General features: G+C 51.9%; 3 protein-coding genes across 5 annotated transcripts; all 3 read right to left on the bottom strand.

The window, feature by feature from the left end:
• Window positions 1-111: 111 nt before the first annotated feature.
• On the bottom strand, window positions 112-3,065 carry SPAG8 (sperm associated antigen 8). The gene is made up of 7 exons (XM_081238243.1): window positions 2,303-3,065; window positions 1,400-2,201; window positions 1,123-1,297; window positions 904-949; window positions 705-819; window positions 522-584; window positions 112-412 (listed from the first exon to the last, which is right to left on the bottom strand). The coding sequence occupies exons 1-7, from the start codon at window positions 2,338-2,340 to the stop codon at window positions 215-217; spliced, it is 1,437 nt and encodes a 478-aa protein (XP_081094369.1). The 5' UTR covers window positions 2,341-3,065; the 3' UTR covers window positions 112-214.
• A 61-nt stretch (window positions 3,066-3,126) lies between these two features.
• On the bottom strand, window positions 3,127-5,481 carry HINT2 (histidine triad nucleotide binding protein 2). 3 transcript variants are annotated; one of them, XM_081238246.1, is made up of 6 exons: window positions 5,175-5,481; window positions 4,883-4,954; window positions 3,809-3,949; window positions 3,611-3,715; window positions 3,434-3,506; window positions 3,127-3,324 (listed from the first exon to the last, which is right to left on the bottom strand). In XM_081238246.1, exons 1-6 carry the CDS (start codon window positions 5,349-5,351, stop codon window positions 3,311-3,313), a joined length of 582 nt encoding a protein of 193 aa, XP_081094372.1. In that variant the 5' UTR covers window positions 5,352-5,481; the 3' UTR covers window positions 3,127-3,310. The 3 variants fall into 3 exon arrangements, with proteins under 3 accessions (XP_081094372.1, XP_081094370.1, XP_081094371.1); XM_081238244.1 differs by having other exon boundaries at window positions 3,127-3,313; window positions 5,175-5,475; XM_081238245.1 differs by lacking the exon at window positions 4,883-4,954 and having other exon boundaries at window positions 3,127-3,313; window positions 5,175-5,469.
• Window positions 5,482-8,356: 2,875 nt separating this feature from the next.
• Window positions 8,357-14,662, bottom strand: FAM221B (family with sequence similarity 221 member B). The gene is given in 10 exon segments (XM_081237719.1): window positions 8,357-8,847; window positions 8,996-9,040; window positions 9,043-9,111; window positions 9,303-9,417; window positions 9,421-9,500; window positions 9,679-9,789; window positions 12,082-12,225; window positions 12,374-12,826; window positions 12,829-13,024; window positions 14,593-14,662. Coding segments are annotated over 9 exon segments (1,395 nt in total). The 5' UTR covers window positions 14,593-14,662; the 3' UTR covers window positions 8,357-8,665.
• Window positions 14,663-15,253: the final 591 nt, after the last annotated feature.

Raw genomic sequence — 15,253 nt, forward strand, 5'->3', positions numbered from 1 at the left:
GACATAGCCTGTTAGGGGCAACTCCAAGGAAAGGTTATGGGGTATGGACACAGTAACTCACAGAATCACTGAATGAGCAGTCTCAGGATGAGAGAGAACCCTTTTTATGTAAAGAGCCCCTTCACCAAGTACAGACCAAATTCACTTCCTCCCCATCTCTTCAGTACAGACAGAAGGAGATTCCATATTCCACATCTACTTCCCTCCTCGACCCTTAGACAGGAGTAGTTCTACCCCTCCCTCCACCACCCTGCCCTCCTCCCTGACGGCCAAGGGAAGATATTTTTCCCAATTGGTGGGAATAATTCTCGGGTTCATAGGGCAAGGGCTGCCCTAGAGACAAAGGTACTGGTGTTGAGAAGCTGCAGTTCTTCCGGAATGGCGTGTCCAGAGTCCTGATGTTACTGACACCCTGGAGGAGTGCCAGAATGAGGACAGAGCCCTCTCTCCACCAAGCCAGGACCGAACAGCCTCTTCCCGTCCTTCTCCCCCACTCCCAACACCTGGGCACCCTCACACACCTGTAGCTGTGGTGCCCTCTGTAGCCAGAAGGTTTCAGGCTGTTCCTTACGGTAGTCGTGAGGCTGTGAGGGAGAGATACTGAGTATCTTGCCCTGAAGCTCCCTCTCTCAACCTCTGGGCCTGCTGCTTTCCCACAGCCTGTCAGGGCCCAGCTGTACAAGTGGGGTGGGATGGGTTCTTACCTTTGTTGGGGCAGGAGGCCCTGATTGCACCAGCTCCTTTCCGTAGTCATGGTGTGTCACAGACTCGACCTCAGAGTCCTTCCTTGTGGGTTCCTGCTCTGCCTGCACCTCTTTACTACATTGGCCTGGGGGTCATCAAGGCCATTCTCCCCTGATTTTTGTCCTCCCCCTCCCCTTTCCCCTTCACCCAGCCTCTCACCAGATCTGGTGGTGCAAGAACATCTCCAGCATGGCTTCACGCTTCCCTGTGGGAGGTCAGGGAATGGACAGAGTGGGAGAGTCTGGTTAAGAAACAGGCCAAGAAAAAAAAAACTGGGGAAAAGGAAGAAAAACTGAGCTTTGCCCTTACACTCATCAGACATTCCTCTCTTTTCTTCTCTGCTAGACTCACTCTGGCCCATTCTCTCATGTTTCATACCTCGAATTGGCTGAGAGTGTTTTCCTGGGGGCTGGTATGAGTCTTTCTGGGTGGTGCTGGAGCACATGGGTGACTGTGGCTCCAGGGTCAGCAGTCCCCGGTGTCCGTGCCAGAAAAAGAAACTCTCAGAGCCATCCTGCATGCTTGGGACTTGATCCAGGTGGTTGGTGGCTCTCTGTGGGCCCCAAGTTGAGTGACCATGATATCCTTTCTGGTACCCACCCTCATCAACTGGGGGCAGCCTTCAAGAAAAGGGAGCAGGTTAAAACCTTAATACCTCCTCCTCCCAGTTGTAGAGAAGGCACTGGCCCCGTGGCCGTGTTTCATTGAGAACCTTACTTGTCCCTTCAACCTCAGGGGGCTTCCACAGCCCTCGGGCACCAGGTTCTGAGACTTTCAAAAATTTCCAGGGTTGTTTCTGAGGCTCCCAGTGGCTGTGGTGACACCAGGAGGCATAATTAGGGAGCAGATCTGCCCTGGGTTTTCTGAAGCCTGAAGGAGCAGAGAAGCTGAAACCAGGGCCCTGGCCAGAGCCTGGCCTATGCCTAGAATCAGCGGCAGGACCAGGACCAGTGCCTCGACCAGAGCCGTCGCCAGGACCTTGACCAGAGCCACTGCCAGAACCAGAACTGGAGCCAGGCCCAGGGTCAGAGCTGAAGCCAAGACCAGGGCTAGAGCTGGAACCAGGAACAGGGCCAGAGCTGGAGCCAGGAACAGGACCACGGCTAGAACTAAGGTCATTTGCAGTATAGGGATTCCAAGCAATATGGGAAACAGAGACAGGCTCAAAGCCAAGTCTCCCGTGGCCTATCTTGTGGGTAAATCTGGGTCCAGTGTAGCGCTCCCCAAGAAGACTTTCAGAGGAGGGCTCCATGAGAAGGCTCCGTTCAGAGTAGGGCGCTGGGGTCTTTGTAGATAATGCAGCTGCTTTGGCAGTGGAGGCGGCTGCAGTGGCTGCAGCAGCAGCTGAAGCTTCTGCGGTTGCAGCTTCCAGGGCTGACCTATGACGGCCATCCCAAGAAGGAAAGGGATCCGAAATAGACCCTAGTCCTTCGGAGCTGGGCTGTACGTCTAAAGATCTGAAAAAAAGTGAAAGCGGCAAAGTTGTCAGAAGCGCAGCAAAGCGAGTCTATTAACCTTCCTTGTCCCCTAAGCCTGCAGCCAGAGCTGTGCCTCTCACCGCGACTGTGATCCCTCGGTAGACTCAGTGGTCTCCATCTTCAGACGCCAGCTACCGGGTTGCCATAGAGACGGCAAATCATTCCAGGAGACTGCGCAGAACCAGAGCTGGGCTGACGGGGAGGGTGGGGGTGGAGGCAAGGTCTCTGCGGGGCGGAAGTCTTGCACCTGGCGTAGTTTGGGAAGTCTGCCTTCCGTCCGGCCTCCCTTCCGCTTCAGCCCGGCTTTTACGGTTCCGCTGGCCTAAGGCCTCGCCCTCCATACCTAAGCAGGGCTTACTGAGGCTTTCTAAAGGTGGTTCTTTGCATTGAACAGGCACAGAGCTGTTATATCAGATGAAAGCCTACTTGGTAGGTTTTTGCAGGGGCAACAGTAGTTCATTCTCAAAAGTGGGGGCATCTTTTCAAAAATTTTAAGGATGAAAAGACATCAGACAACAGCTTAAAAGCAAAATGGTGAGACATGGGAATTAGTCAAAGGGTAGCGATTTTTTTGGTGATTATTTCTCTTCAATAAAAGGCCTTCACACTGACAATCCTCCTTCCAGCCCCCCTTAGAACATGGCTTGGCATCTGAATTGAGCAAGTCTTGGGATTCAGTCTCTTCCTATTCATTCAGGCTTATTCCTACTGCTACTTTTCTAGAGGCCTGACCCAGGTAGACCATGAGTCCTGAGCTCACAGATATATAGGCAAATGCTCCTTTAACTACAGGATGGGCCTCCTTAGTGTCTCAGACCATAGTCAAGGGTGATCATAGTCTTGAATCAGTTTTCTTTCCTATTTGTGGTATAAATCTTTATATATTTAAGACAGGGATCCAGAATTGAGGGAGAGCAAGTTTATTAGCATTACAGGGTGCCATTTTTCCCCACCCCCATCCAAGCATCCAAGTCTGAGGTCCTTGGTCATTTGGTAGGTTCAACCTGGAGGCCACTGGAGCTGTCGGCCCCCAAGTACGTGAATGTGAAGGTGATACACAGATTGTGCACCCAGCTTCCCATCGTTGATCACTGAAATGGAGCTTGGGTTAGGGGGTCAGGATCATGGGAAAGGTCAAAGAATGAAGATCATACCGAGGAGTAGGTATGAGAATTCATAGGTGAGGGGCTCAAGGGCCAAACGTCACTCACCAAGTCGGTATCCATCTCCCAGCCCCTCAGCCTTTGCTGTCTTCTTGGCCACAAGGAGAAGGTGTCCTAGAAGCTACAGGGAAAGGGGAAGGAGACATGTGGCTTCATTTACAGAGAGCAAACTTTCTAGCTGAGTACAGGGCTCCCCCAGCCAGACCCTGGCCCTTTTCCTCCCACCTGTTGGTCTTCTTCTTCAGCCTGGCTAATGCGAGGAATGGGCTTCTTAGGAATGACGAGAAAGTGCACAGGAGCCTGAGGAGCCACATCACGGAATACGAGACACTGGGAGCAGTGACAGGCCAGAGGCCACCATGTTACTTCAACAGCCTGGATGGTATTTATGAAATTCCTAAGGGGATCCTAAGGGCGCCCCACCTGCTGGTCCTCATACAGAATGTCAGCTGGGAGGCTTCGATCCAGGATCCGGGAGAAGATGGTGGGGGCTGCCCCCCCAGGAGCTGCCTGCTGGGCCTTGGCCACTTCACTCCCATCAGTCACAGCTGCAACTCCTCGGACCTGAAGGTGGGTCAGACACACCCAAGGGAGAAAGCTGGCAATACCTGTCTCATGTACTTAGTTGGGGCTGGCAGAGGCTGGCCATTAACTTCACTGCTTCTAAGAATCTATTAGTGGTTCCCACTCAAAGGGAAAGTTCCTCACTTTCAGAGCATCAGCAGCAGAGAGTAGGGCCAGATAGTGCTGGGCCTGGTTAGATAACAGGCAGATTTCACTGTAGGATTCAGCAGTGCAATTGATTCCTGCTCCTAAAGCGTTGAGGAAATCTAGCACGGTTCAGGGGAAAGGATCCAGAATGAGAACCTGGAGGCTTAGGTCCAAGTTCCTATTTTACTATTGAATTACCTTAGATAAATCCCTTCTCTCGGCTTCAAATATAAAGGGGGTGGTTTGCATCATCTCTTAAAGACTACTTGGAGCTCTTTCCATTTACTCTCACCTTGTTAATGTTTCCATTTACTTCCATTACTTGTTTTCTGATCTTTAAGCCGTGTTAACTATCTTATCCAGGTTTTAATACAATTACCCTGTTTGACACAAAGGTGTCTGGGTGTCACATCTGACCTCTTACTGTGAATTTTCACTCCAGTCCCCTGAATCGGTGGAGGGTGGAGTTCAGTTGAGTGAACACAACCCCAGCCCCTGGGGATTGAGGGTAGGTAAGTCCCAGTTTCCCAGGGACTGAGAGAAGGCTGAAGGCAGAGATGTCACATTGTGGGGGAAAGGGACGGAATGAATCTGACCCCTTGAGTCGCTCTGGCAAACAGGAAGAAGAAGGGGAGTTAGCATTAGTGCTCAGTAGAAAGCCAGGAGTCTGACGGGGCAGAAGACTGGCTCCCAGGAGAAAAAGCTCATGTCCCGCAGGGGGCACTGAGGAGCTGCCCAGAGTAGGCGTTCGGTCGGCTGGGAGATAGCAGCAGACGCTGCACTGACCCTGTGTCGACCTCGGTGCCCGGGCCTGTGCAGGGCGTCGTTCATCGCCGGTTCGTTTCTCTCGCGGGGAGGCTTTAAGAGATGCTGCCGTGACCACCAGTCCGACCTCACCGCACAGCCCTGGAGCCTGCACTTCGGGAGGGGCAAGGTTCCCGGCTGGGCGCTCGGGCTCCGGCCCCGCGAGGCCGCAGGGCTGCGCAGGCCGGGGGTAGCCGGGGAGGAACGCGCCCCCCGGCCCTGGAGGGCGTCAGAGCCCGCGGGACCCCTTCCTCGCCCCACGGCCACCTCTCACCTGCGCCCCCCGCGGCCCCGCTACCGCCACCGCCCGGCGCGCCACGCAGAGACCGGCGGCCAGCACCGTGGCTGCCGCCATCTTCCCCTCGGCCACGGGAACCGCCCACCCCGGCCAGCGCTCGGGCTCTGCGGCCAGCCGAGGTGGGGAGGCGGGGAGCCGGTGAGCGGCGGCCATTGGCTCCGCCCGCGGCCGGGAGCGAACCCCATCATCCCATTGGGTCACGCTTCTGGGCCCGGCACGCCACTGGCTCCGCCGCCACGGTAGAGGCGGGATCTTTTCATTCCATTGGCTTCTTGTGCCAACTCGAGGGCGAATTTTCTACTCCTTTGGCTTCGTCCTCTAGTCAGAGTGAAAGTTCCTTTACGATTGGATCCCCTCGCTAGTTGCGCTGTGAGATAGTTTCTCACTCCATTGGAAGGATTGAGAGACCTGGAGGTGGGATTTTCCTCCAATTGGCTCACAAGACAAGGCCGGCCCAGCTTAGGTTGCGGCTCGGGGGGCGGGGGGTAGTGGGGCTTTTATCGTATTGGCTCCTCCTATTCGGGTCGGGCCCCTACTGGTGGGCTGGGAGGAAGGGGGCGGTGCTCCGTCACCTGCCGCGCCGAGGCTCGGAGGTTGTGGACCCTTTCATTGCCTTGGTTAGGAGGAGGGCGGGGTTCGGAGAGGGGCCGCTCCGCGCTTATTGGCCCCAGGAACCACCACTACCCCTGGAATTCCAGGCAGTAGGAGTCCCGGAAGAAAGAGGCGGGTGGAGGTCGCCGGGCGGTTGGCCTGAAGGTGAATGGGCACGGGTTTTGTTTTGTTTTTTAACTGGTGGGATAGATACGCAGCATTTTCCCCACAAGGACAGTTTCAACCCCTTGACCATTTCAAAGATGTTAACTTACTCATCTGAGGGCAGTTCCTCCTTAGTTTATGTGCTTGTTAAAATATTCCAAGACTAAAGATTCTGCAGTTTGTTATCGGGGCGATTTTTGCATTTGTCTTTTCCTTTTTTTTTTTTTTTAACGGGCGGGGACAGGAGTGTCCTGTCTTTGCTGCACGACTAGTAAGCAAAGGAATATGTATCCAATGTTCTTTCCTAATCAGAAAAAGTATGGGATACGGTTAGCTCCGTGCCTGGCATTTTCAGTGAGCCGGGCGAGTTTGAAGGACAAGGGAAATGTATTACAGCTAGGTTACAAGTATATTTCGTTCTGCTGGAATATATATTTTTTGACATCAGAAACATAGGGTCACAAAATGCTAATGTACTCACACAAGGAAAGTTTTAGTCTGAGGTTTAACACAGGAGAAAAGTCATCACCGTATCGTTAGTTTTTTGTTTTTGTTTTTGTTTTTAGCACATGGCCTGACATATATAGGTGCTCAATAATTACTTGTGGAATGAATAACATTTGGCGTTTTCTTTCTCTTCCTTTTCCATAATATATAATACATATGTATTACATATTCTTATTCTTCCATTTACAGTCAATTTCCTATATTATTACATAGTTTATGTAAATATACTTTGTAATGGCTGCATAATACTTTCTTGAATGAGTTTATCACAGTAACCATCCTTTATTGACTATTAGCTGAGTTGGTTTTAGTGAGTGGTCATCATGGTGCTACTTGCATAATAACCAGTAATGGGGAATTCTACTTCTGGAGATAGTAATGATTTCTTTTGAATAGCCATATTATTGTTAGAGAGTCCTTTCTCCTCCGAAGGACAGACATTTGACCCTGTGGTTTCCCCCAGGAGTTCTAGCAGTCAAAGTTGCATACCTTTCCTTGGAATAATAGAGGGCCTCCCTAAACGTGAGGAGATGTACACTGGCCTTTTCAGTGCCCTGGAGGCTGCCATTGTCCGTGTGCCTCTGGGACAGCAGCAGCCCCTAGAGCTGCTCTGGCGAAGGGCAAGAGATAAAAGGTGCTGGGAAGAGGAAACCAGCCAGGAGCGGTAGGTGAGTACAGAACACTTTGAAACTGGTTATTTCTTCGGATTCTCATAGAGGCAGGTAGCACAGAGGTTATCCTATTTTATAGATCCAGAAACAGAGGTCCTGAGAGGGAAAGTGACTTGTCTAAGATCACAGAGCTCATTAGTGTCAGAAACTCCTATTCCCCATAAGAATCACCAATGGGCTTCCTAGTCACTCCCCAACACTCACTGATTCTGGCCCCTAGCCCACAGTCTTCTCCACTCCAGGCTCTTGTGATCACTTGCAGCTGCTCTCATCTGAAAGCTGCAGCACTCTGTGCGTTCTGGCCACTGTCTCCTGTACTTTGATCCCTACCACTACGTCTGCTACTGGACCTAATGAGACTTCTGTTCCTTTGACTGTTCCATTTTTTAATCTGTCAATTGCTTCCTGGCTTCACTTTCCTATTTGTATGGTCAGCTCCCTCCACATCCTCAAGCCTTCTTTTGCATTATTTTCCTGATCATCCTCCCTGATACCCTTCCCGTCACTACCCATTAATCTAAATATTTTGCTTCTCTGCTTCTCTAACTAGGTTCCTGCTTCCAACTATACCTGAATCCCTAACTGCCCACCGATCAGGTTTTTCTCCAGTTTCCCTCATTAGCCTTCCCAAACCTTCACCTCTCTTCCTGTCTCCTACCCCCCACTCTTATCCCTCTCCTCCCCCACCAGCAAGTGACCTTGTCTCCTACTTCACTGGGGAACTTCCACCAGATCCTACTCCGTGCAGCTCAGTGAAGGCCCCATCCTTCCTTCCATCCTTTCTTCCATCCTCCTTCCTCCTCCTCCTGGTCTCAAGAAGTGGTGTTTTTCCTGTCCAAAGTGAATCCCTTCACTTCCACCTTCACCCCATCCTCTCCTTCCATCTTTGGGATGTGGCTTCACCAGGCATCTCTCTTTCTCTTCTGTATCCTTCAAGGTCTTTTTCTCTACTGGCCCCTCCCTTTTTCCTAAATACAAAATGCTTCCTTGACCCCACATCCCCCTGTAGATATTGTCTGACTTCTTCCCTGCTCTTTTCATCTAAGTTTCTTAAAGAAATTCCTTCACACTCACTGCTGTTTGGTCCGCTGCACCACTGAAGCTGCACCCTCTGAAGTCACCAAAGACCTTCTGATCTCAAAATCCGATGGACACTCTTCAGTCTTTGTCTTACTGGAGCCCCTACCTGTGTCTAACGTCACCGCTCCTTCTTGAAATCCCCTCCCTCCTTGGCTTCCTTGAAGCCACTCTCCTCCTGATGCCAGAGCTAGCAGTTTGAACGTGGGTGCAGTGGAGGCAGATGGCTGGATCCAGCCTCTCTCCTGCCTGGTGGCTCTCTCTCACCCTCTGTGGGTGCCAACTCCAAGGTCCTACCGTGTGTCTACCCCGGGCCGGTCTCTATCTGCCTCATACAGAGCTAGCCAGATTCCAGTGGCTTTCCCTTTATTGCTGATCTGGGCCAGGCTCACAGAGGCCTGCACCTGGTGTCGACAGTGTCTGTCCCTGGAGGAGGGAAGAGCAGAGGTGAAAGGGTCAGGTACAGGGGTCAGATATGGGGCCAGGCTGGACACTGCATGGGCTAGGGAGCCCAGGGGGACTAGGGTGGGAGCTGGGGTGGCCAGAGGGCCCCTTCTTGTGGAGGGCCTCGAAGTCAGAGTTGTTGATGATGGCTTCTCGGAGGGTAGGCATCTCTGCGAAAGGTACATAATCTGCTCCTGGGGGTGGAAACCAGTGCGGGTATGGGATGCAGGAGGGAGGGGTGAAGTAGTCCTGGATGGGATGGTGGAGGGCAGGAGTGCCTTCCTGCCTGGCCTTTTTATTACAGACCCTGGAGTGGGCCCCTACCCCAGGTTGCCCCCTCACCGTGAGGCCTCCCTCCTCGCTGCGGGGTCTCCTCAGTCTCAAAGTCTCATGTTCTTCCCAGCGCCAGTCACAGGCCGCACAGAGGAAATTAGACTCAAAGCAGTTGCACCAACAGCCTGGGGCAAGGGGGCAGCCAAGAAAAGTATAGGGTATTGGGGCTTCCCCAGGGGCTGACTACATTCTCATCTCTTCCTCACCAACCACAAGCCCAAGTCTCTCCTCCCAGCTCCCCATCTGCATCCCCAAACTATTTGCAACCTATCCCGACCCATGCCCACCCCTGCACTCCCCTTGCTCTGGAAGGTACCTTTGACCCTGCAGGAATGGGACCTGGTAGCTGCGTGGTCTTCATGGCTGTGTTTGCAGTGACATTGGGCTCTCCAAGCCCTGGGGTCAAAGGTGGCCCGCCTCTTGAGCCAGAACTAACCCACCTCCTCTGGGCGTGACGGGATAAAGCAGAACATGAGGCAGCGGCACTGGCCCACATTGCAGGGCACGGATATGTCTGTGAGGAGGGGGATGGATGGTAGGGTTAGACCAGCACCTGACAGGGCCTGGCTTTCCCATGTCAACCCCCTCCCCCAAACGAACACACACACACACACACACACACACACACACACACACACACACTTGCTCTCATACATCCCAACACATGACAGAGGACAGTTATCACTCTACACCTGAGATGATCTGGTGCTCTCTCAACAAGTGTCCACAAAAGCACTTGGACTTATCCCCAATCCGGAAACAGTCCCATAGATAATGGGGGCAGCGCCAGCCAATATAGAGACCTGGGTGTGGAGGGATTGAGTAATAAGGAAAAGTAAGGAGAAAAAATAGCCTAAGCTCCCCGCAAGGCGTTCTCAGCTCTCCCCCATGTGTATCTATCTCTACCCACGAGTCCTCATCCCTACCCCTTTAGACGTTTTTCTTCAACGTTTGCTCATCGCCCCACAAGTGTCTTCAGATCCCTCCCCACCCTAGGATCCATTCCACCTGTGTCAGCCTGTCAGAGGGAACAGAAGATGGTCTTCAGTGCCGAGCAGGAAGATTATATGTAAAATTTTGTTTGACGATGAACATGTATCTCGCTGAGTTCTCTGTGACTGTGGGATTCTCATCTCCTCCCCTCCCAGCATTAGAGTCCACCTTTGTTCTGTTTCATTGAAGTGTCTAAGGTGAGGGAAAGGGAAGATGATGGGCCAGGTGCAGAGTAGATGGTGGGGACTGGCTCCTAAGGAGCGTAGTATTGAAGGGACCTGAAGAGGAGGAGGAGGGTGGGCAGCCCTGGTGCCAGGAGGTAGGAGGAGGGTTTCTCTCACTTCTCCAGGTTGGCACCTTCATACTTCCCTTCTGCGTTCCTGGTGTTACTGAACTGTGAACTTGAGAAGGGCTGCCTATGGCTCTCCAAGGGTCAGGAGAAAGGGGGAGGCCAGAAGTCATGAGTGGTGAAAAGCAAAAATATAAGCTTGTGAGGCTAAGAAAGGAGGCATGGAAAGGAAGGTGAGGCTAAGACGTATCCCTGAGAGCAGGCACCAGCAAGAGGCCACCACTCTTGAGATCTGAAACTGTCTGGCTTCACGGTCAGTCTCACCACAAGGCAAGGGTGGTGCTGAGTAAATGTGGGAGGAGAACCAGAGCATGTCCCACTCAGAGTTTCTCATCCTCTGTGAGAGCTGAGAGTATCCCAACTTCAAGCCAAGAGTCCTGAGTTCCCAAGGAGTGGGGCCTTTAGCTCTAGGACTCTTATTCCCATTTAAAGTTTCCAGTGAACTGTCACCTCCACCAGAAAGTTGTCCCCGACTTCCCCTGTCTGTCTAGGGGCCCTTCCTCTTGCCTTCTGTGGCTCTCATTCTACTCCTATCACAGTACAATGCATTATAATGGACTGTTCACTTGTATTCTCGTTAGACCGTGAGTTCCTTCAAGGAAGGGTCAGTCTTTTCATCGATGTCCTAACCCAGGACCTGGCACAGAATAGGTGCTCAGAGAATATAGATGCTTGACTGAATAAGTGAGTGAGCAAATTCCTTTAGGAGGGAAGAGAGACTCCATATTCCAGGCAAAGCCCTGAAATTCCATAAGGAGAATGAGAAAGAGTTAGTGTCCTCTGGTCTTTGACTCTGGCCAGGACCACAATCCACAATTCTGTGTCTGTCAAACTAGATTTTCTTGTCTTTCCCCTGGTCTCTTAGGATCTTAAGCCTGTCCAGATGTAGCTTTTGGCTTTGATGCTTCTGACTTGATACTGCCAGCCTGTGGTATTAGTGCCCCATTACAACAGGGAAGCTTGGTTCAAAGGGCATATTTTAGGCCGAGTCACAATGCGGGTGGGCAGGGGCCAGGATTCCACTAGAGGAATTCTGAACTCTGTTCAGAGTAGCAGGATACAGTGCAGGAACAGGTGAGGTGCAGAGGTGAACAAGTGTTAGTGCCCATAGATCAAGGCCTAGCCTGAGGGCCTGGGAGAGTCAAATTTAAGCACTGATGTGGGAGTCATTGCCCACCTTTCAGGTGAAGAAGACTGAAGTTTGAACCAGGGGAATGGCAATTATACCTCAGACACTACTTGAGGGGCTGCAGTGATGACAGCCTTTTTTTTTTTTTTAACTTTTGGCCACACCATGCAGCATGCGGGATCTTAGTTCCCTGACCAGGGATTGAACCCTGCATTGGAAGTGCGGAGTCTTAACCACTGGACCACCAGGGAATTCCCCACGACAGCCTTTTAATGGAGTTCCACCAAGGAGACTGAGGGCTTTTGCCATATCAGAGCAACAAGTCACCTGGAAACTGTCCAGGGTCCTGGGCCATCTCTGCCTTAGGATCTGTTTGGTGCAGGGTATCTGAGCCTTCGTTCAGCCACCTGTTCCTGCCTGGCTTTATATGAATATCCCCACTTTTTGTCTGCATCCATCCTCATCTACCTTGGCCTACCTGCCTGCTCCCCTCCCAGATTCCGGGCAGGTGGCATTGCCATTTCCACAAGGGCTATCCATTGAACGGGCAGGTTCCTAGATCCTGTTGGATGGGAGGATGGCCATGGGCCTGTCACCAGCCCCTGAAAGGCTGCCTGGGCTCACCTGTTTGGATGGCATTCAGGGCTGCCTCCTTCTCCCACTGGAAAAGATAATTCACCTGAGCACCAAACTTCCCTTTGTGCATTGCCTTAGTCACTTCCACCAGGTCTGCCTGCTCAGCAGGGACCACTGGGTGGACCGTGTAACCTGGGGAGGAAGGGGCTGAGTAATTAAGGGGAAGTGAGGAGGCCCTAAAACTAAGAGAAGGGGCCAGGTCAGAGAGTAACTCAATCTCCTCCTCCTGGGGCAGGTCAAAGACAGTGATGAGAAAGGGGGAAAGGGCAGGAGCAATTACGGCTGACTCCTTTCTTCCCTTTCTTCTTGCCCAGCTGGTGTTCAGGCTGAGCTGCGTGAGCGGTGCTCTCAGTGGCATCGACCCCTTTCTCTCCCTCTTCTTCCTCTTCCCCATCTTTTGCAGATGTGTCCAGGTGGACCTGGGCTGGAAGGCCCGAAAGGGAGTGCTTTGGAACGCTCTCAGATTCAGAGGTCTGGATAGACCTCCTTGTCCATGAGCCTTCACTGGAGGAAGACTCAGAGAAGGCTTCCTTCAGGTAATCAGAGGAAGACACAGAGACACAGTTTAGTGATGAGGTCTGAAAAGTAAGGTGTTTCTCTGGGACCTTGGAGATGTGAGTCTCCAGCTGGGTCTCAGGGGTAGGGGTCTCCAAAGGGACCTCAGAGGCAGAGTGTTCTAAAGGAATCTCAGAGATGGAAGGCTCCAAAGGGGTTTCAGAGGTGTGGGTCTCTAAGGAATCTGGGAAATGGATGGCACCATATGAGATTCAGAGGCAAGGAGCTCTAAAGGGGTTTCAGAGAGGGCAGGCTCTAAGGGGATTTCAGGGACAGTGGGCTCCTGTGAGTCCTCAGCAGAGGGGTCCTTTGAAGAAAGGCTCTCTTCCGCATCCATGGTGGTATGAGGCTCTTCTGTGACCTTGTCTGCTTCCATCTAGTGGTAGAATAGGGTACATGTTTCATTAGGTTGGGATTGGAGGGTCTCAAGTCAGGATTCACAGGGGGCTATGGAATTAGGATAAAGTTTTCAGTGTACCTGAGATATAAGGGGGAAGCCAGATGAGCTCTGGGCCAGGGTATGGTGCTAGGAGCTTCACCCATGTGCCTAGACCCCATATCGCATACTGAAAGGCTGAAGCAGTCAGAATCCCATCAGTAGATGGTAGCAGAGGAGGGGTCCTAACATAGCATCTTGGCTGGTCCAAGAGCAGGGTTCTGGGCATAACTTAGGACCATGGAGGTCAGGCTGTGGAGTTCTAGAGACTGGGAAGACCAAGCCAAAGTGGGGGTTTGCTCCCAAGAGTGCAGGAGGATGCCATGACCACAGTCTAGTTTTGTCTAGGGACCCCTCCCCCACCGCTTGGTGATGTCATTAATGTTCAAGGCTTCAGCTACTTCCAGCTGTATGCTGATGACACCTGATTACTCCTAAATCCATATTTCCAGCTCAGACCTTTTTAAACCCCTGTACTTCACAGTCATACCCAACTGTCTGCTGGACATTGCTAAATGGATGTCCCACAGGGCATCAAAACTGAACTCTGAGAATTATCCTAGAATTCTCCTTTCCCCTCAGCCTACATCTTAAAATGGGCACCAAGGACTATATTTCCTATCTTCTAAATATTCCCCAAATCCATTCTCTCTCCTCCTTTCTCTCCAATTTTGTTCAAGTTCTCATCATTTTCTACCTGGATTATGTAATAACTTTGCCCCTCTGCTGCCTTCCCCAGCATATTAATCCACTTTCCCATTCTTTCATTGATTTAGGTAACTTTTACAAAGAGCCTAATCTTAACACTTTTACTCAGGTACTGGACTCAGTTGAAAGAATCTGGGAAGAAGACAGGTTAACCAAAATGACAATACCAACGAGTTGGTGTTGTGCTGGGGTAAGCCCAGGATGCTGTGGGGAGTGGGGTGTGCCTAATTTATCTTGGAAGGATGTCTAAAAGGGGTCAGTCCACCTTAATGACCCAGGCGAGACTTTTCTAAAATGCCAACCCAACAACAGCATTCCCTTGCTTAAAAATTAACACTCAGTGACTCAGCCTAAGTATTAGGTCCAAATTTCTTGGCCCTGACATTCAAGGCCTGTCATCATTTGCAACACTGCCTAAGGATTCCAGCCTTACCTTCCCCTGGTCTCTACCTTTGTCCATGCTCCAGAAATACTATATTTATCATTTCGTAAATTCATCAGGGCCCTTCCAAAGGGAAGTTTGTGTCAGAAAGCAGGGGGAGAGTAGGATGATGGGGAGGAAGATGGCCAGACATTCAGCAAGAGGATAAAGGGGCTTGAGGGTGAAGAACCAGAGGATAGGAGGAGAGGAAAGGGAAAAGGGGAGGAGGGAACTGAGTGGAGAAACATGGGGGAGGGAGAGAATTAGGATGAAAAGTAGAGAATGGGAGGGGGTTGGACTGAGGTGGGAAGGGACAGGAAGGTATTAGGAGGGAATGGGACGAGGATTTGGAAGAGGGGCCTTTTGAGAGACTACATACCTCTGGGCTTTGTCTCGGCTGTTACAAGTCCTTAGGTCAGGAACTTGTCTGTAGCCGGGAAGGGGAAGTATTGGCCCCGAGGGAGAGAAGGCGCTTGAGGTTGTGGACGAGCCCTGGCTGCAGGTGCTGTGTGCTGAGAGGCCTTGCCTGCAAGTCACAACTTGAGGAGGGGACTTTGACACCTGCAGAAAATCGCAAAGGAGCTCTGGCCAGTTCTGAAGAAGGGTGGGAGGGGGAGGGACGAGAGGATCCAGGGCCGATGAGGAAGGGGCTTGACTGAAGCCTCTGGAACCCTGGCCGGGAGTGGAGGATCCGTCACCAGGGCAACCGGAATGCCTAGTAGTCTCCGTGGCAACAGTAGTCTGGTCACCTCCTCGGTGAGTGAGGTCTCCTGAGGGGTCTGCATTTGACCCGGAGGGGACAAACCTAGAGGGTCACTTCTTTTAATGGGGTTTTGCCGGATCTCTGTGAGTGGTTTTGCGGGATCTTTGTAAGACTCTGTGAGGGTCTCTGGGTAGGGTCTGCAGATATCTGTGGGGACGTCCGTGGGGGTCTGGGTTTATGAAGGCCTCTGTAGGGTTCCTATGAGATGTCTGTGGGGTGGTCAGTGGGGGCTGTGAGAATCTGACGGGGGCATCTGGGCTCCGCGGTTGGGGAGAGA

Source organism: Mesoplodon bidens (genome assembly GCF_964165515.1).
Source record: "Mesoplodon bidens genome assembly, chromosome: 6".
NCBI classification, from domain to species: domain Eukaryota; kingdom Metazoa; phylum Chordata; class Mammalia; order Artiodactyla; family Ziphiidae; genus Mesoplodon; species Mesoplodon bidens.

Bases quoted from the DNA above. Each gene is read 5' to 3' on its own strand.
- SPAG8 (XM_081238243.1), bottom strand. From the start codon at position 2,340: ATGGAGACCACTGAGTCTACCGAGGGATCACAGTCGCG. The intron at 1,298-1,399 runs GTATTAAGGTTT...TGGGGCCCACAG, and splicing joins TCTACAACTGGGAGGAGGAG to AGAGCCACCAACCACCTGGA. The intron at 820-903 runs GTGAGAGGCTGG...AGGCCAATGTAG, and splicing joins TTCTTGCACCACCAGATCTG to TAAAGAGGTGCAGGCAGAGC.
- HINT2 (XM_081238244.1), bottom strand. From the start codon at position 5,351: ATGGCCGCCGCTCACCGGCTCCCCGCCTCCCCACCTCGGCTGGCCGCA. The intron at 3,950-4,882 runs GTCAGTGCAGCG...ACCCACCTTCAG, and splicing joins GGCACCGAGGTCGACACAGG to GTCCGAGGAGTTGCAGCTGT. The intron at 3,507-3,610 runs GTGGGAGGAAAA...CTTTCCCTGTAG, and splicing joins CTGAAGAAGAAGACCAACAG to CTTCTAGGACACCTTCTCCT.